Source organism: Stenella coeruleoalba (assembly GCF_951394435.1).
Source record: "Stenella coeruleoalba genome assembly, chromosome: 10".
NCBI classification, from domain to species: Eukaryota; Metazoa; Chordata; class Mammalia; order Artiodactyla; family Delphinidae; genus Stenella; species Stenella coeruleoalba.
Window position 1 is genome coordinate 83,498,669 of NC_137156.1, and position 20,951 is coordinate 83,519,619.

A 20,951-nucleotide genomic window follows, 5' to 3' on the forward strand; every position below is an offset into this window, starting at 1 on the left:
GCAATGAACATTGGGGTGCATGTATCCTTTCGAATTATGGTTTTCTCCAGGTATGTGCCCAGGAGTGGATTGCTGGATTATATGGTAGCTCTATTTTTTAGTTTTTTAAGGAATCTCCATACTGTTCTCCATAGTGACTGTACCAATTTACATTCCTACCAACAGTGTAAGAGAGTTCCCTTTTCTCCACTCTCTCCAGCACTTATTGCTTATAGATTTTTTTGATGATGGCCATTCTGACGAGTGTGAGATGATACCTCATTGTAGTTTTGATTTGCATTTCTCTAATAATTAGTGATGTTGAGCCTCTTTTCATGTGCTTTTTAGCCATCTGTATATCTTCTTTAGAGAAATGTCTATTTAGATTTTCTGCCCATTTTTTGATTGGGTTTTTTGATTTACTGACATTGAGCTGCATGAGCCATTTGTATATTTTGGCAGTTCATCCCTTGTCAGTTGCTTCATTTGCAAATATCTTCTCCAATTCTGTGGGTTTTCTTTTCATTTTGTTGATGGTTTTCTTTGCTGTGCAAAAACTTTTAAGTTTAATTAAGTCCCATTTGTTTATTTTTGTTTTTATTTTCATTACTCTTGGAGGTGGATCAAAAAAGATCTTGTGGGCTTCCCTGGTGGCACAGTGGTTGAGAGTCCGCCTGCTGATGCAGGGGACATGGGTTCGTGTCTCGGTCCGGGAGGATCCCACATGCCGCAGAGCGGCTGGGCCCGTGAGCCATGGCCACTGAGCCTGCGCGTCCGGAGCCTGTGCTCTGCAACAGGAGAGGCCGCAACAGTGAGAGGCCCGCGTACCACCAAAAAAAAAAAAAAAAAAGATCTTGCTGCTATTTATGTCGGAGAGCGTTCTGCCTGTGTTTTCCTCTAAGAGTTTTATAGTATCCAGCCTTACCTTTAGGTCTTTAATCCATTTTGAGTTTATTTTTGCGTATGATGTTGGAGACTCTTCTAATTTCAGGGAACGACATCATTATCTTCTGGCACAAAATAATACTGCCAGGAAGACCAAAACGATCGTGTTAGCTAAGGAAACTGCAGAAAGTTTTCAAAGAGTTTTGGAATCAGAAGAAGGTTCAACATGGTCAAGTCTTTTAACTGTTCATAGCCTCAGTTTCTTCATCTGTAAAGTGGGGATCGTTTTAATCACTAGGCAGCATTATTTATGGGGAAAATATGAGATAACGTATGTCAGACCCTTAACACAGGGCCTGGCACCAGATTTTAAAAAACTGGTAGCTGCTGTGATTCTCTTTGTCCTCCTCACCAGGCACAGCTAAAGCCAGATAAATACATGTTGCTGTAACACAGTGGAAGGCAGGCAGCTTGAGAAGCTGCCAGGTTTTATCCCAGGAGGGGATCCAGAGTTGAAATGAACAAGCTTACCAGTGTGTCACTAAGCCACTCTGGGCCATCATTTCCAAATCTGTCAAACCAAGATAACCTTTCCCTCCACCTCCTTTGCTTGAGGAAGTTTCTGGCAGCAGATCAACCTTTGTAGAAGAAATATGTCATGGGATAATCACACAGTGATAAATACCTTGCTTCCATGTCTCTTGTTTCCTCCCAAAGCATAAAGGTATTCTTGCAGCTCTGACTAACATGGCTTGGTAACAGAACTTTCCCGAGCAATCTATCATTCCATTACTTTATAACTGGAATTTGATTATTTATTCATTTGGACTCTGCTACAGACTGCTTCATACCACTGAACAGCAAGTAATCAATTAGCACTCAATTTTCCTGTTGTCACACATGTATGTTGGAATGGGCACAGTTTCCCCACCTTGCACCTCTGAAACCTCAGGAGTATTCTTGGAATCTTGAAGGCCCAATACTTGCCAGATATTTTCTAACACATAGTTTTATGCATTCTCAGCTAAATATGATGCGTCTTAGGATGCTGTTTTGTAATTGATTTGCAGGGATGTGTTCAGAAAACAGATGCGACTCATTCAGAGCCACACATAAGGATGTTTTGGTTTGAAATGAGAATGTTATGTTTTCTCAGATTCATTATATGTCAGATGTCAATATGCAAGTTTCCAGTAAGGTAGACATGGCTGGTAACAAAAATGGAAATGTATTTTCACATCCATGTTTTAGAACTGGAGGCATTGTCGAAGGAAGAATTGTTCTCGTAAATAAACTCATCACAAATTGGTAGATTAGAATCTTTGTAATTCAGCAAAGTTCACAGAATCAAAATACTTGCTGGAATTATGCAGAGGAAATAGCCCAAAAGAACACAAAGAATGATATTGATAAAAGAACCCAAGTAATAAATCACACTGCCAAAACCCATTTATCTAGACCAGGGGGTACTAAATATGGTCCAGCCCACTGCCAATTTTTGTAAATAAAGTTTTGCTGGAACATAATCACACTTACTTGCTTTCACATTATCTATAGCTGTTTCGTCACTACAGCTGTAGAGTTGAGTAGTTGTGACAGAGGCCATATGGCTTGCAGAACCTAAAATATTATTGCGTCCTTTACTGAAAAAGTTTTCAGGCCCCTGATCTAGAACATCGATTATTAACTTACTTTTGTAAAGACAATTACATACAAAATTCGTTTAGAATATTGCTGTATCTACATTTAACTCACAACAGTGTCCATCATGATAGAAAATGTGTCAAGAGGAGACAGGTGTACCTAACAGCACAGTCCCAAAATATATGAAGCAAAAACTGAAGGAAGAAATATACCATATTATTCAATAACGATAGTTAGAGACTTCAATATTCTACTTTCAATGATGGATAGAACAACTACACAAAAGATGAACAAGGAAACAGAAGACTGGAGGAATAGTATGAACCGAGTAAGCTAAGAGGCATCATCTATAGAACAGTTCCTCCGAGAACGGTTCCTCATTTTTCTCAAGTGCAGATGAAAACTTCTCCAGCCATGATAGCACAGTACTTATTATCTTTTTGAGGGGAACTTTTCGGATAAAAAGATAAAGGGAATTCTCCTTTGTTAGGGAAAGATTTTGCGAAAGTAGAATGAAGATACTTATTGAAAAATAAATATGGCTTCAAGGCTTCATAGGAGATAAAATGAAAATATGCCTCTTTTTCTCCCATGCCTTTATTTTGTTATTGCTTCTCTGGACCAGTGCTTGGAGCAGTGGCCCAGCTTGAGGGGATACCTTTCTCTGACCGGAAGAAATGTTCGACTGACCAAGGAAATCTTATGTTTGATGTTCAGATCACAAAGCAGGTGGTCATCACTTGCATAGCTGCAAAACCAGAAGAGATTTTCCCCCAGGCCCTACTTGATCCTCCTCTTAGCCTGTGAAAAACAACCTCCTTTTAGCTAATTGCATCCTGTTGGCTCCGATTTTCTGCTGAGCCAGGGTCTCAGCAGTTGGGATGACTGTTCTATTAAACTCAAAGACACGTACTTTCTCATTTCAGCAGTCTTGCTGACTATACCTCACATAATGTCTTTTTACTAAAACCAATTAGTATCTTATCAAATTTTTAGTTAAGTAATTCTCATTTAAATTTATTTACTTTCTAAGAACTCACCTTCCCCGTTCTGGACAGTCTTATGTAATTACAAAATTAATTATAGCATTAGGCTCCGAGTCTCTCTCCTTTTGACTTCTATTATCACCACCCTGATGTGACTTTATTTTTACAGTGCCTTCTCTGGGGGGAGGCGGGTTGCTCAAGCTTTAAGGCACTGAGAATGACCTGAGGGTCCTGACATTACTATTTACTAACATTTTCTCGCAAAGTGCAAACCTCTAAGAAAGACTAGGTAGGAACATGACAGAAGGTGTGAGTCTTAGCTCTGACACTTTCTGTGTCTTCAGGGTGGCTTTTCATTCTTTCTAAGACTCAGTCTTTTCATCTGGCAAATACTGGTGAGCTACAATGTTGCGCCCTACTCATACCGGATGTTCAATACATATCAGTTCCCTTTTTCTCTCTAGTGATTTCTGTACCCTGGAACCAAAGATGTTTCGGGCTTGCGTCAAAATCTGGAATGTGAGGGATCAGATGGAAAGATAATAGATGAACTCTGATGGCTACACACATCTCTTTCCAAACATTCTGACACATGACATCTCTAGGTTGGTGAGACTTATATTTGAGAGACCAAGTTGAAAGCGATCATCTTGGAGAGTTTTAACAGTCAAACAGAATGTCATTTCTAGCTACCTGGATTGTCCTCCCTGCAATGGAATAATAACTCAGTTTAAGTTAGAATGACTAGGTAAACCAAGGGAATATCTGAAGGGAGATCAGTTGGAGATTAACTATATTAGTGAACTTGTCTCAAAGAAAGATTGTGTAAAGAAGAAACTTAAAGCCACCCATCCTCCTTTCACTTAACATTTTATATATGAGATCCATGCCTGTATTTTAATAAAATGGGATTATACTAGAGAGTTCAATGTAAATCAGTAACGTTTTAATGGCTCTATAATACTTATTGCTTGGAGATACCATATTTCGCCACCTCTTCTTTATAATAACCTTTTATTTTGAAATAGTTTAAGGGTCACAGAAAGTTACAAAGACAGTAGAGTTTATGTGTACCTTTCAACCGGATTTTTCTAATAATAATATCTTACATAACTATAGTATCATGTCAAAACCAGAAAAGTGATGGTAGTTTAATCAGTCCTTATTTTTCATGAATTCTGAATTAGTGAGGTTCTCAAATCTGTGAATTTGTCTACTGGCCACTATTTACTTGTAACCCCAAAATCAATACTCTCAGTGCTTTCATAGGCATTTGGACGTGTGTCTGCACAGAGCGGTGAAAAATTTTAGTCACCCAAAGCGAACGTTCACAGTGGAGGTTGAGCCTGGGGACACTCTGCCTTCTGGTTTCAGCTCTCATACTGTAAATGAGTGTCCTTTACGCAGTCTGTTTAGCACCACGTTTTCTTGTCTTCTTGTGCTTTTTTGTTGGTGAACTCACTGTTAAAGTGGCCTCCTGGCTAGCGCGTCTACACACAAGAAGGCTGTGATGTGCCTTATGGAGAAAATATGTGTGTTAAATAAGCTTCGTTCCAGCACAAGTTATAGTGCTGTTGGCCATGCGTTCAATGTTCATCGGTCCACATTCACATATTACATAGGGTGTCCTTAAACAGAAAGATACATTGAAAAAGGTAACGTACTGATCCGTTGATGAAATGTTGTGACTGGAGGCCCGTAGGAAGATAGCCCCGTGTTTCCCATAGAAGCAGTGATTCAGTGTCCATTCACTGAGCGGCCCTTGTGATGCTGCACATCATAACTACTGTAAAAAAATCAGAATCACCTGTACGAAGCTGCTGAGGATGTAGAGTAACTAGATTTCTCACACAGCGCTGGTGGAAATGTAGGATGGTACCACAAGTCTGTAAAAGTTTGGCAACTTATAAAGCTAAACATATATCTACCATGCAACCCAGTAAGTGCACCCCTGGGTATTTATCCCAGAGAAACAAAAACTTACATTCACACACGTACTGTTGCATCTGTAAGTTTATGTCTGTTGTCAAATTTGGGAAGTTTTCAGCCATTTTTTAAATATTTTTTGAGCTCCATATTCCCTCTACTCTCCCTGTGGGCCTCCGAGGACATGAATGTTAGATCTCTTGTTACTGCATCACGAGTCCCTGGGGCTCAGTTTATTCTATTTCAATCAATTTCCTCTCTGTTGTTCAGATTAGATGCTTTCTTTTAGCCTATCTTCAAGTTCATTGAGGCTTTCCTTATTTCAATTCTGCCATGAAACCCATCCAGTGAGTTTTTAAAATGTTTTATCTATTGTGTTTTTCAATTCTAAAATTTTAATTTGGTTCTTCTTTGTGTCATCTATTTTATTGTTGAGATAGGCTATTTTTCAATTTGCTTCTTGAGTGTTCATAATTGCCTGTTGCAGCATTTTTATGACACCTGCTTGAAAAACATTAGAAAATTGCAAAATCTATGTCTTCTCCGTGTTAGCGTCCATTGATCACATTTTCTCCTTTGAGTTGAGATTTTCCTTTTTCTTGGTATGATCAGTAATTGTGGACTGCATCCTAGGCTTTGGAATATTACATTATTAGAATCTGGTTCCTATTTAAATCTTCTAATCAACCTATTAGGTTCTAAAGACATATCCCGGTTCACTCTTGTGGTTTATGGTTCAAATATCAGTTTAGTTTATAAAACCTGTGCAGTGGTTTTATAAACCTGTTCCCCTCACTTGCGTGTTACTTAGATGATAGGAGTCCACCCTATAGTGTCCCCACTGGTGGCTGGAGGTGGGAAGGGGAGAGACATATATCATTCCTGCAGGATGGGGAAAGAGGACAGAGTCTTATGCAGTGACAGACCTAGGACAGGAGGGGTCACCTTGTTCCTGAAGAGAAGATTGAATCAAAATTTTGCCTACAGGCTCCACGGGACCAAAGTCTCCCCTCATTATCACCGTGGTGGCGTGAGGGTGCAAGTCAGAGTTCTGCCCACAGAAGAGGAAAGTTGCCTTATTATTTTCCACTCCATGGTGAAAACAGGCTGCGATTTTTTGCCAGCAGGCTCTATGCGGAAGGAGTGCTGTCTGATTACCATAACAGGGAATGCAGGAGACAGGGCTCTGCCCATGGGCTACAAAGGAGCGGGGTACACCGCGTTCCCACCACAAGAAAGTGGAGGAAGTGTGAATTCATCCCCCAGCCCTGCAGGGGAGGGACACGCTCAACACTGGGAGATGGGGATGAAGGACAGAGTTCCACCCGCAGATCCCCCAGCTGCAGTACCCATTTGGGGAGGGAGTGGCTACAGAGGGTTTTCATGATGTTCACTCAAGAACAGGCAGATACGGCTAATGGTTTCTGCTCGTTTGGATTGCCCTTTTCTGAGTCCTTGGCGTGAAAGAAAGCAGGTTTTGGAGGGGGGCTGTGTTTTGTCTGCACCCTTTGGCATTTCTGGGTTGCAGGCTTCTCCAGCACCCAGCTGGGTTGCACAGAACACAAGGAAAAAACAGCAACTCCAGAACCTCACTCCTCAGTTATTCCTTGGGGCAAAATGAGGACTATAGCCTGGGAGACAGCCTCTCAGATAGCTCTGAGGAACTGCTCTAGAGAGGTAGGGGGGAGGTCAGTATACGGTGATTTTGGTGAAGGGGGTGCGTGCAGTCAGGCACACACTTTGACAGGTTACTGCTGGTCACAAGAAGTTAGCTGCTAGTCCAAAGGAGCAGAGGTCTCCATTAATGATTTTAGTGCTTTTCTAGATATGAGAAGGTGCAAGAATTTGGGCTCATAAAATCTTCTCCTGAAAAATGTCTTACTATCTGAAGTCCTGTTCTGCCAGTTTTTCCCAGAGCCCAGAGTGTCTTCTTCCTGATCTCCACCCTGAACTCCTTTAGGGTGTATTGAAGGTTAGTGGCTGCAGTGGCCAGTGACTTCATTCTTCCATAACCAGATGGCAAGTGACAATTTTTAGTTGGCACTTGAGTCCCAAGGTCCCTAGCTAGTCTGCCTGTCGTCCGTCTTTGACCCTGCCAGGATTTTAATGTGTTTTGTCCAGGGATTTTTGTTGAGATAAGCAGGAGTGCCCAGAACCAGAAGTACAGCCCTTTTTGATGATGATGTAGGATTTCTGATTGCTTTTTGCCCTTATGAAGAATTCTGGGATTCATATTCTTGTTCATGCCACTTGGCCTCGTAATTTCTTATGTTCCTGCAAGTAGAAACCCTGAGTCAGGAAGGTTGACTGCTAAGCCTCTTGATGCAATATGTACAGGGTAACATCACACCCCTGCAACTCCTGTTAGATATTCTTTCTTTTTAATATCGGCCAAACTGACTTGAAAGACTGTACAATTTCAAGTATTCATCAAAAATTGCAAACCACTTGGCCTTTCTGTATTTCTTCTTTTGTGAATTATTACACCTTTTGTTTGCTTTTCGATTGAGGTGCTCATCTTTTGCTTAGCAGTTTGTAAAAGTTTTGCAAGGATATTAATATTTGTCTGCCAATACAAGCTCTAAATACTTTTCCCACTTTGACTTTTAGTTGGGTCTATGTGGTTTGGTCATGCACAAAGTTTTGCTTTGTATGGAGTCAAATCTATTAATTGCTACAAATCTTTTCCTGTTGAGTAGATCTGCCTTCCAGGTCCTACTCTGAGCCTGAAGAGATTTCCCTTCCCCCTTTGGACCCCTTTCTGCATCTGAAATGGCAGGAGGGAGAAGAGAAACTGACACAGCTCTCTTTAAAGCACAGGAAGATGAATGGAGTAACAAATGGGAAGACCTTGTACACCAGTCTTCTATGTAATGGTTAGTCAAATGAGAGCACTCCAAAGCACATGCAAACCCCTTTCTACTTCACTCTCTCTGACCACAGCCCAAGGGCCTGCATCACCACATCAGAGCCATCTGTACTGACCTGCCACAGGCAAAGTCCCCTTCCCTCGAGAACATCAGACATAGCATCTTTTAAAGATCCCCTGCTCTATTCCCACTCTTCATCTGTGCTCTCGTAGCGAATCAGAAAAGACAGTGATTGAAATAGCGTTTGGCAGCATCAGATACCAATTTTTCTGACTCTGACAGTTTCAAGAGTTGTCACGAACTTCTTCTCCAGCTGAGACGTAGTGGTTTTACTCCCCTTTCTTTACTGTGGCACTAAGGATCCGTTTCAGCCCTCTGTCAGATACATGGAGCTCACAAATATTTAAATGTTCCAAAGTATTGTCCTGATTCCTATTTCAACCCATGCCCCCACTGAGCTGACCTAAGCAGTCCACTCTATTGATTTGTGTGTGAAGAGAGACAGGATGAATTATTTTTTATGTTTTCTTTTCAGTTATTGCAACGCTGAAATAGTAAGGGCATGATTAAATTTTCTGTGACGTCTGTGAATGGGCTGTAAAACACTCAATGTTGAACTTAATAGATGTAACAAAGCAAGGATGAAGACGCAGTTCAGAAAGACGGCAGGCAGGTTCAGAGATGCAGACTGAACTCCTGAGAGGAGGATTTCAGATTTGCAAGTAGAGGACCCAAGTTCATTGGCTTGCTTCCATTCCTTGGCTGTTAAATACAGTTATTCAATTAATAATTCAGTGTCCTGAACTATTGTGATAATCCCTCATTAAGAAAATCAAAGCTGATCATTAAAGGACAGGTCACAGACCCTATCCACAGAGAGCAGAGGTCCAGGTCCGGGTAAACAATACAAAAGAAATACCACTGCACATTCCTCACAGGGAAGCAGGCTATGAATATTCATAGCAGCAAAGAGGAGAGGAAGAAATCTCAAGCATGAGCTTGTTTTGTTCACAGCCCCGAATCAATACTACAAAGACTGTCCAATATGCTTCAGTAACTATTCATCAATTATTTAAGGGGCTCTTTTGTTCCAAGTTTCTGTTTACAAGATTACTTTGTAACTTGAAATGGCTGTTTCCTTTCATGTAGCTGCTGGATGGGGCTTGAGTTTTTTACACGATGAACCTGAAAGAACGGTGTTCACGTGTATGTCCTACATCTGTCACCTCGGGTTGCAGATTCAAATCGGCATCCCCGTGTAGTACATCTTTCTCTGCAGTGGTGCTCTGACTTCTATCAGGTAGGTACTGCAGACTCAAGACATTGACATGTCCATGCAGAAAGCATAAGCATCTTCAGTTCTCTGCCAGATAGACAGCCAAGGTCAAGGGGAGGCAGTGTTCCTTGAGTTGTTTGCCGAGTTTGTCCTCGCTCTGCTTTCTCAGTTTTTACTGACTTGAAAACAGGGAGAGAACGCTTTAAGGTCTAGTCTCATCTGGCCCCGATTTTCTGTCAGTGGTGTCCACTTAAACCTTACACCCCCGTTTTGAGCCCAGGGCCTGCGACTTGCTTCTCCTTTTCTCTGTGAGGTGACTACTTGGATTATGAATTACTCATCCCAGAGGCACAACTTTATCAAGAACCTATTATTTGCTCGCCACCCTGCTAAGAGTTTGTTGATAGAAAATTCTTATCAAAAAACTCCTGCAGGGTGTATATATCATTATCCTGACATCCCTATTTTATGAAGGAACTGCAGTTGATGGAGTAGAAAACTTTGAAAGATGAGTGGCAGAGCCCATTTCCATACTTCGATTTGTCTGTCTCCAGAGCCTCAAATCTTTGCCATTCTGTTACCAGGTTCCCATGAACTCATACAATAACATCACGTTCTTCCATTGTATAGAACATAGACTGGCCAACTTCTCTGCAAAGGAGCAAAGACTAAATATTTTAGAATTTGTGGGTCGCGTGGGCTCTATCACAACTAGTCTTCTCTGCTGTTGTAGCGCAAAACTCCAGCTTCTACACAAATGAACGGCATGGTTGTGTTCTAACACCCCTTTATTAACAAACCCGGGCAGGCTGGATTTGACCGCCGTTTGCCAACGCCTAGTATAGAAGAACCCACAGGCTTTAGGTACACCTCTTAATAATGCTTTGCCTATTTCAGAGAGACCCAAAATGGTGAAGGCAGTTACCAGACTAGCTGTGGATTAATCCTTGGTCAGTGAGTCCCTAATTGCCCATCACTAGGAATTCTGTGCAGAAACATTTTCTAATCTTGGAGAAATTATCTATGACACAGGCATTTTGATGAGGTCGTTTCCACAGGAGGCAATTCCCAACCTTGTGCACCCACAAATTCTTTACAAAATTCCATAGTATGAGCAAAAATTCAAGTGAGGGGGACTGGCCAAGTAGTCATGGCATCGGACCGGGGGGTGGGTTGTGCATGCCCATCGAAGGGGCTGCCGTCTCCCCTCCACCCAATAGCATTGACGCGGAAGAATATGGGCTTAGCGTCACTGCATCTCCAGGAAACCTTCAAAATCCGTGGAACATATACCTGGGATGCATCTGCCCTGAGGCAGCCTCTAACTAAACCTTACGTGGAGCAGGGCTGGTGTTCTGCCAGTGTACACAGTGCTACATGGAACCTTATAGTTGCTTACAGTCTAAGTCATAGTAATGAGCAGTTCAATTTTTTAATCATTTTATCCCAGGCCAACAGTATTTTTTTTATTGTTCTTTGGTTTTTATTTAAAATTTTATTGGAGTATAGTTGACTTACAATGTTGTTAGTTTCAGGTGTACAGCAAAGTGATGCAGTTATACATATATATATATTCATTGTTTTTTTTAGATTCTTGTCTCAATACAGGTTATTACAGAATACTGAGTAGAGTTCCCTGTGCTATACAGTAGGTCCCTGTTGGTTATCTATCTTATGTATAGTAGGGTGTATGTGTTCATCCCAAGCTCCTGATTTATCCCTCCGCCTGCCCCATGTTTCCCTTTTGGTAACTGTAAGTTTGCTTCCGATATCTGTCAGTCTGTTTCCCTTTTGTAAGTAAGTTCATTTGTATCACTTGTAAAAAAATTAGATTCCACATATGAGTGATAGCATATAATATTTGTCTTTCTCTGTCTGACTTAATTCCCTTCGTATGATAATCTCTAGGTCCATCCATGTTGCTGCAAATGGCATTATTTCCTTCTTTTTTGTGGCTGAGTAGTATTCCATCGTATATATGCACCACATCTTCTTTATCCTCCGTTGATGGATGTTTAGGTTGCTTCCATGTCTCAGCTATTGTAAATAGTGCTGCAGTGAACATTGGGGTGCATGTATGTTTTCGAATTATGGGTTTTTTCCGGATGTATACCCAGGAGTGGGATTGCTGGATCAAATGGTAGCTCTATTTTTAGTTTTTTAAGGAAACTCCATAGTGGCTGTACCAATTTACATTTTCCCCTACAGTGTAGGAGGGTTCCCTTCTCTCCACACCCTCTCCAGCATTTATTATTTGTAGACTTTTTGCTGATGGCCATTCTGATTTGCAGTTTTGGTTTGCATTTCTCTAATAATTAGAGACGTTGAGCATCTTTTCATGTGCTTTTTTAAAAAAAATAGTTTGAGTAAAATTTACCACTTGAAATCGGCTTCTTGCACGTCAGCCCTGTTTTGAATTCTTCTTGGATTACCTACCCCAGGGCATTTCTTGAACGCAGGCTGTCCTTTACAGCCCTGCAGGCCTTGTGACTCTGAAGTGTGAAATTGTTGTTATGGAAAATGGCCACAAGGCGGCAGCATTTCTTCATGCCCAACTCCGGTTACTCAGGCAACCAGAGCCTTCGCGTTCCTGGGTTATAATTTAGAGCTGAAGGTGCCAGCACACACACCCAAGGGCTTGTGTCTCATTACTTCTTTCCCCTCGCCTTTCACCACCCACCCTGCCCCGGGCAAAATCCCAACCCTGCATAACCGCTGCGGCAAGGGTGCTGTCTTGTGCAGGTGAGGCGACTCTAAGGAAGGAGGCTTGAGGGTGGGAACCCCACCACCAGGAGACATGGAGACCTGGGGACATTTCAAAGCTAATCCAACCCAGAGGCTCCACCATCCTTTGCGTGCACTGGGCTTGCTTTAGCTGTAGGAGGGCCCATCTGGATCTGGAGATTGTGGTCCCATCCAGAGGGAAGCAGGCACTCCAGGTCCGAGGGGGCAGGGCTCATTTGCTGGCGCATCCTCCCCAGTTCCCTTAGAACCAGGACAGCCCTTAGACCCCAAGCCTGCTCAGGCTCCAGGGATGTGACAGCCGCCCAGTTTTTCGAGGCCTGAGGGGAAGAGGGTAGGCATGTCTTAATTTTTTAAAATTAATTTGGGGGTGAGTACTACAGATGATTTATGACGCTGTGTGTGTTTATGGTGTGCAGCAACATGATCCCATCCTGTATGTACAGATACCTGTTCTTTTTCGGAATCTTTTCCCATATAGGTTATTACAGAGTGTTGAGTAGAGTTCCCTGTGCTCTACAGTAGGTCGTTCTTGATTATCTATTTTGTATATATTAGTGCATATATGTTAATCCCAACCTCCTAATTTATCCCTCCTCCCACCTTTCCCCTTTGGTAACCGTAAGTTTGTTTTCTAAGCCTGTGAGTCTGATTCTCTTTTGCAAATTAGTTCTTTGGTATCGATTTTTAAATTCCACCTATAAGTGATATCATATGATATTTGTCTTTCTTGGTCTGACTTACTTCACTTAGTACCATCATCTCTAGGTCCTTCCATGTTTCTGCAAATGGCAGTATTTCATTCTTTTTTATGACTAATATCCCATTGTATGTATGTACCATATCTTCTTTATCCATTCCTCTGTCGATGGACACTTAGGTTGCTTCCATGTCCTGGCTATTGTAAATAGTGCTGCAGGGAACATTGTGGTACATGTCTCTTGTTGAATTATGGTTTTCTCAGGGTATATGCCCAGTAGTGGGATTGCTGGGTCCTACGGTAGTTCTATTTTCAGTTTCTTAAGGAACCTCCATACTGTTCTCCATAGTGGCTGTATCAATTTACATTCCCACCAACAGTGCAAGAGGGTTCCCTTTTCTCCACACCCTCGCCAGCATTTATTGTTTGTAGACTTTTTGATGATGGCTAGCCTTACTGGTGTGAGGTGATACTTCATTGTAGTTTTGATTTGCATGTCTCTGATAATTAGTGATGTTGAGCATCTTTTCATGTGCTTTTTGGCCATCTGTATGTCTTCTCTGGAGAAATGTCTGTTTAGATCTTCAGTCCCTTCTTTGATTTTTCTTTTTCTTTTTTTTGACATAGAGCTGCATGAGCTGTCTGTATATTTTGGAGATTAAGCCCTCGTCGTCGGTCGCTATGTTTGCAAATATTTTCTTCCATCCTGTGGGTTGTTTTTTTGTTTTGTTTATGGTTTCCTTTGCTGTGCAAAAGCTTTTAAGTTTAATTAGGTCCCATTTGTTTGTTTTTATTTTCATTACTCTAGGAGGTGGATCAAAAAAGATACTGCTGCAATTTATGTCAAAGGCTGTTCCATCTATGTTTTCCTCTTAGAGTTTTATAGTGTCTAGCCTTACATTTAGGGCTTTGGTCCGTTTACTTTTATGGATGGTGGTAGAGAATATTCTAATTTCTTTTACATGTAGCTGTCCCGTTTTCCCGGCACCACTTATTGAAGAGACTGTCTTTTCTCCATTGCATATTCTTGCCTCCTTTGTTGTGGATTACTTGACCATAGGTGCATGAGTTTATTTCTGGGATTTCTCATCCTGTTCCACTGATCTATATTTCTGTTTTTGTGCTGTTACCATACTGTTTTGATGACTATAGCTTTGTAGTATAGTCTGAAGTCAAGGAGTGCAATTCCTCCAGCTCCATCGTTCTTTCTCAGGATTGCTTTGGCTTTTGGGGATCTTTTGTGTTTCCATACAAATTGTGCAAAAAAAAATTCTTTTTTTTTTTTTGCGGTATGCGGGCCTCTCACTGTTGTGGCCTCTCCCGTTGCGGAGTACAGGCTCCGGACGTGCAGACCCAGCAGCCACGGCTTACAGGCCCAGCCGCTCCACGGCATGTGGGATCCTCCCAGATTGGGGCATGAACCCCTGTCCCCTGCATCAGCAGGCAGACTCTCAACCACTGTGCCACCAGGGGAGCCCTGTGAAAAATTTTTGTTCTAATTCTCTAAAAAATGCCATTGGTAATTTGATAGGGATTGCACTCAATCTGTCAATTGCTCTGAGTACTATAGTCATTTTCAAAGTATTGATTTTTCCACTCCAAGAACATGGAATATCCTTCCATCTGTTTGTGTCATCTCCAGTTTCTTTCATCAGTGTCTTATAACTTTCAGAGTAGAGGTCTCTTGTCTCCTTAGGTAGGTTTATTCCTAGGTATTTTATTCTTTTTGATGCGATGGTAAATCAGATTGTTTCTTGAATTTCTCTTTCTGATCTTTCGTTGTCAGTGTACAGAAATGCAACAGATTTCTGTGTATTAATTTTGTATTCTGCAACTTTACTGAATTCACTGATGAGTCTTAGTAGTTTTCTGGTAGCATCTTCAGGATTCTCTATGTTTAGTATCATGTCATCTGCAAACAGTGACAGTTTTACTACTTCTTTTCTGATTTGGATTCCTTGTATTTTTTTCTTCTCTGACAAAGAAGGACTTCCAAAACTATGTTGAATAAAAGTGGTGACAGTGGACATCCTTGCCTTTTTCCTGATCTTAGAGGGAATGCTTTCAGTTTTTCACTGCTGGGAATGATGTTAGCCGTGGGTTTCCAATAGTCTTCTTTTAATAAATAAAAAAGAATAGTTATTCTTTTAAACTCAAGTGGAAATTCAATAGCATAGTACACAAAGGGTCAGCTATATACATTTGTGTGTATAAGGGTGGACAATTTCCCCAACAACTCCGAGGGGTCTTGGGAAGGTTTATTAAGTGCTGTCGAATTTAAAGTGTGAACAGAGTTCCAATTTTCCAAGGGCGTGTGCTAAAAGGGTATATATGTTTTAGAGCAGCAGATCGGAACCTGAGAGAGTGCTCTAAAATCAAGGAGGTTGCAGGTTCCTTTGGAGAGACCCTGGCTGAGTTCGCAGCCTAGCTGGGCAGGTGAAAGTTCTAAGATACAAGAATTGAATGTCTCTCGGGTATTGAGACCACATGTGCCACAATCAGAGGGCCTGAGCCTGACATGACTGATATCCTCCTCTGGTATCTTTGCTTTAAATTTCGTAAAAAAACAGGAAAGTCTCCTATCTACTCCCCTACAGGAAAAGAAAAGGAATGATAACACTAAAATGCTTCTCAAAGAAAGCCCCATTTCAGGGCTAACTTGCAAACTAGGTAAAAAGAACACTTGGAAGCAATAATGGATGAAATGGCAGCTTTGATACCTTCCATTTTCCCAAGTGGACTATTTATTCCCTGGTAGTAGTTTATATCTTAGAAACGAACCTCAAGGTGAATCAGTGTCATTTTCACTGGATCTTATTTGGAGCACAAGATCGGATGGGTGGCTGAAAAACTAAGACATTATTTCATGTGCCATGAAATCTCTTATTTTTAAACTCGCTCTCTTACAGTGGAAGGTCTTATACACTAAAGGCAGCAGAATACACGTAGAACATCATGAATGTGCCTCAACTTAATAAAATCTTCCTACATTTTAAATTCTCCTTACTGCTAGATAGGTTTGGGAGAAGAAACTAAGTAGTAATCTATCTATAAATGCCAAGTTTGCCATATAGTAAACATCCCCAACATGAAACTTTGTGTATAGTTGTTTTTCACATTTATAATAAAAATTTGCAAGCCTAAGAATGTTAACACCATGTCTTAAGGCATAAAATAATCCCCAAAACGTATATACGCCATACACCATGAGTAAAACAAATTTTTTACTTACTAACATGAGAGTAACAATTCTGGTAAGCGTCTAGTCAGTCAGATTCAAAAATATGTAGCAAACAAATAGCTATCACCTCATCCCATTCCTTCTGCAAGAATAAAATCAAATAGACGTAATTGTTACTGCTGCAAACAATATGATAGCATTATTTTCCCCCGTAACTGTGAAAGGACAGGGATAATCACCTGTGCAAAAAGTATGTTTTTGGCGTTTCTTAGTATATAAAATGTATGCCATGTTATTATAGTGGTATGTGTTTTAATAACATTATGCATTTAAAATCTGGGTCACTTTTCATCTGTAATGTGTTTCTGCATGAGAGCATCTGCGAGTATGTGGAGACACGTCTGCTGCAGGATCATTAAACCAAGAAAAGAATGACTCAGGTTTTACTTACATTTAAAGAAAGAAGATGAGTAACACATAAGTAGGGAAGGAGCTAGGAATAAATCACAGTCTAAAAATTCTGCATTCAAAGGCTTTTGGAGGTAACAAAATATGGTAATATAATGGCCATAAACTGGATCGAAGAACCCACCCTTGGTCTAAACAGGAACTGGTTTATATTTTCAATGATTGACCTGACTACACTGCAGCCATAAAAATCCCAACAGGTTTTCTTTCTGTTGTGGATATGTCATGATAGAGCTTTGGTTATAAACTATTGCAATCGACACCCTTCCTTAGTACTCGGTAAAACGGCGCACGGAAGTTAAAATGGGAGCATTTGATTTCTGCTAACCTGCCAACAGAACCTCTAATGCAAAGATTTTAGATCGTCAAAAGCAATAATACAACTGCACACACAAGAACCCCGGTATAAGTCCTTCTAGTCTTCCAGGTTTATAAAATAAATTTTCATCACCAGTTAATCAGAGTTCCTTAATCTATATATGCCAAAATGTTCTGCCAAAACGTTTTGTCATTTGGACCCCTTTCAGACTTCATTCAGCCCTTGCGTTAAAGTAGAGTTCAAGAGAGGAAGAGAATGAGGATCCTCGGAAACAGGTCCGTGCTCCTTTGTAAATGTAGAAAGAAACTGAAGACCCGGTGTTCCTTCAGAGGTGGTCCATTCTGAAACCTCTAGTTTGTTCCTCCAGAGTTTCTTGGAGGTATGTTCCTTAGTAATCCAGATAGGATGTCAGTTGTGTGTGCAGCAGCCCATAGGTATAATTCACTGTACTAAAATCAGGAAGCAGAGAAGGCTGGGACAGTTAAGCAAATGCCACCCTTCAGAGCACAGATATGCAAATGTGATGTGGGTGAAATCCAAGACGACTTCCTGCAAAGAGTCCAGGACTCTGGACAGTCCAAACAAGAGAGCGCTGCATCCTGTCGCTCCTCCAGGGTTGAAGCACACCTCTCTCTCTGCTACCGTGTTACCTAAAATGAATTTTACAAGTTAGTGTTTGACACCCCATACCCACCAAAGAGACCCTTCCTGTTACCGGACCCGTACATCCCTGTCTGTGTCACATGCATCGAATTTAATAGTGGGCATCTTTATCAGTAACCAACTTTGCCAAATCACCTGCTCAAATCAAATTCTTCTTTACATGTCTTGCTTTGAGGTTGCAAAGAAAAACACACCCAAAGCCTTCCACAACATGGTATTAGCACCCTAGCTCTGTATCTTGTTGCGTTATAAAAAAATCCCATCAGATTAGGTACATTCATTGCCCATCAAGTTAACTCATGCATGCTAAGCATGCTTTGTTAATGGGGCTAAAATATGTCCAAATGAATGCTGAGTTAAATCAGTGTACGTCAGGATCAGAACGTTGCCTTTGTTCGTTCTCTTTTAAGACTTACGTTAACTCTCGTTTTCAAAAATAGGTTATTTTTATTAAACTACTGTATTTACTGGAAACATACATCCATTAAAAAGTGTGTTGTTTCTTCCATTTTTAAGCACCCAGGCTCATTATGGCTTAGGAACAGGCCTGCGGTTTCTATAGTTTGATTTCATCATGTAAGAAACTGTACAGGTTAGATCATCAATACATCAGCTGGGAATACATAAATAAAAACATAATACTTTAACATGTCTACACCATCCAAATACTTTTAAAGTAAATTATATTATTTGATCACACAGTCGTCATGCCTGGGCTTTAGACCCAATCAGGTATTTTTTCAAACCTCATATGTTTTAACTGAAAGACGGCCTTGATTTATGTATTCTACACTATAATTGCTCTTTTGTTTGTGCTGGGGAATACTATAGAGCAAACGAAATGAAAAACCCTGTCCTCGTAGAACTTAGTTAGAAGCCCTGTCCTCGTAGAACTTAGAATAGGGATTGGTATACTTTCTCTCTAAAAGACCAAACCATAAAATATTTTCCATGTTGCGGGCCATATAGTCACTATCACAACTTCTCAGCTCTGCCTTTATACCACAAAAGCAGCCAGAGACAATACATAAATTAATGGGCGTTGCTTTATCCCTATAATACTTTCCTTATGGATGTTGAAATTGGGATTTCATGTAATTCTCATGTGTTATAAAATATATTCCTTTTGCTTTTTTTCCCCAATCATTTAAAACGTAAAGCTCCTTCTTCCCTGTTTGTTGTTGTTGTTATTAATGGCCTGTGAGCTAAAGGCTGCATCTGGTTTGCAAGACATCGCTTGCCGATTCCTACTGTAGAGGAAAAGGGCTGGACAAATAGGTAAATACTATGTCAACAGGGGATACGCGCTATGGAGGAAAGTAAAGCAATACTCTGGAGACCATTACTGGGGCAGGGAGGGCAGAAGGCTAGTGTTTCTTAGAGGGTTGTCAGGGAAGGAGGTATTTATGGAGGTACTTGATGGAAAGGAGCGAGCCCTGACTCTCTGGGGCAAGAAGTTTCCGGCGAGAGGTAAATGCAAGGGCCAGTGCAAGGACTTTGGCCTTTTTCCGACTGAGGCAGAGAGGTGAGACAAGGGAGGCAGGGCCAGGCTATCCACTTAAAGGGATCCCTTTGGCTGAAGTGATAAAAGAGGAAGGCGGCAGGGTTTGTGACAAATAAAGGGTGTAGAGAAAGAAGAAGCAAGGACAACTCCAAGGTCTTTGGCCTGAGCAACCAGATGACGAAGCTGGTCATTTTCTGAGCTGGGAGGGGCGCTCTCTCCGCCTAAGGTTCTTCATCTGCTAAGTGGAGAACAGTAACACGGGCCCCCTTCAGTTGTAGTGCAAAGGGAATGAAAAGCCCATGAGGTTAGGGCTCAGGACATGGTGGCTCTTGTCATGTTAGGTCTTTCTGGATCTTTCTTTCATGCATCTATTGAAAACCCAGCCACGTTTATAGCCAGCCAACTATCAATCTTCATCTAGGATGTAATTCTCAAAGGCATCTTATCCGAAAGGAAGCTCATTCTCCACGCCCAGTTTGTTTTGGAGCCTCTCCGCCCTGAAGGTCGGAGGATAAGCCGCTGCTGCTCTCCGATTTAGTTTCTTTTAAAATACTTGTTGTGCTGATTGTATGTGGAAGGTTTGTTGTTATTTTGGTGGATAAACAGTTGCCATCGTGTGGCTGTTAGCTCCAGTCTCATGTGACTGGGTGCCCTGAGGGGTTCAGGCTCTGGCTCTAGGGATCAGAGAAGATAAGAGTTCAGGATAAAGGAGTCCTCTCGGCTAGACCTTGAAAGACAAGTAAAATTTTAGAAGTGGGAGGAGATGAAGAGGAAGGCCATGGGGTATGGAAGTACATGGCCTATTTGGTGAGCGGCCATGAAAACCCATCCCAAGATGCTTATACTTTATAGTTTCTGCCAGTTACCAAGGGGGCTCCATCGGTGGTCTCTCACTAGGAGGAACCTGGGCAGGGACTTTACCCTGGTGGCACAGAAAGCAGAATATAGGCCAGTTAAAGGCAAGAACAGAGAGCAGGTGGGGCGCTCGGAAAACTAGGGATCCCGGCATCCTGCATGCTCGTCAGAATCACCCTGAGAACAATGTCTTCAAAGTGTGGGTTTTTTTAAGCCCCGTCCATAAACATCCTATAATGAGGCTCAAAATAGTTTGTTTTGAACAAGTTGCCATGATGATTCTCCTGTAGCCACTGATACCATTAGGTAATTTAACATTGTGGTAGAGAGGATGACCCGTCACAGTAGTCCAAGAGACAGAGGAAAAAGGTATCGATTTGAGTCCCGTGAGGAAGATACTCGAAGGACATTGGTCATCTTAGATGTTGAGGGTGAGGGAGGTTTTGAAGAGAAAGCCTGTTGTTTAATTTCTTACCTCCTACCTCTAGGTTTTCCAGTACGAAATATTGGAAACAAAACAGCTGGACACGTAATAGAAACTTTGAAGAACAAAAGGAAGTAAGAATCAGGTAGGATGCTTACACACAGCTACTCAAGAAAACGACCCTGTCCTAGAAAGCAGTTTCTCAACCTCAGCACCACGGCCACGTGGGGCTGTATAAGCCTTTGTTGTGGGCACCGCGCTGTGCATTTTAGGATGTGGAGCAGCGTGCCTGGCCCCCACCCACACAAGGTGCCCATGGCAAGCCCCCTCCCCGACGTGTGACAGCTAAAAGTGTCCTGAGATGTTGCCAAATGTCCCCTTGAGGGCAGACTTGCCCCTCATTGAGAATTACTGCTCTAAACACATACCTCTTCACTCTTAGTAGACGTTTTAAAATCAGGAACTGTTTAAACATCTAAAACTTCTCAAGATTCGATGTGAATTGCTTACGTTTGCAAACAACAAAAAG

The 20,951-nt window shown here is 41.5% G+C and overlaps 2 protein-coding genes across 9 annotated transcripts in view; one reads left to right on the forward strand and one right to left on the reverse strand.

Moving 5' to 3' along the window:
• The window catches only part of TAFA1 (TAFA chemokine like family member 1), a 955,756-nt gene that overhangs the window by 905,960 nt on the left and 28,845 nt on the right, over positions 1-20,951 (forward strand). For all 6 annotated transcript variants that reach the window (XR_013830279.1, XR_013830280.1, XR_013830281.1 and 3 more), the window contains exon 12: positions 20,487-20,567. The gene's annotated coding sequence lies outside the window, so the exon portion shown is untranslated. The remainder of the gene's footprint in view (positions 1-20,486; positions 20,568-20,951) is intronic.
• The window catches only part of TAFA4 (TAFA chemokine like family member 4), a 174,838-nt gene continuing 169,930 nt past the window's right edge, over positions 16,044-20,951 (reverse strand). For all 3 annotated transcript variants that reach the window (XM_079935047.1, XM_079935046.1, XM_079935045.1), the window contains one exon: positions 16,044-17,626. Coding sequence is in view for 1 of the 3 variants with exons in the window: in XM_079935045.1 (XP_079791171.1) it covers positions 17,615-17,626 (12 nt within the window). In the remaining 2 variants the exon portion in view is untranslated. The remainder of the gene's footprint in view (positions 17,627-20,951) is intronic.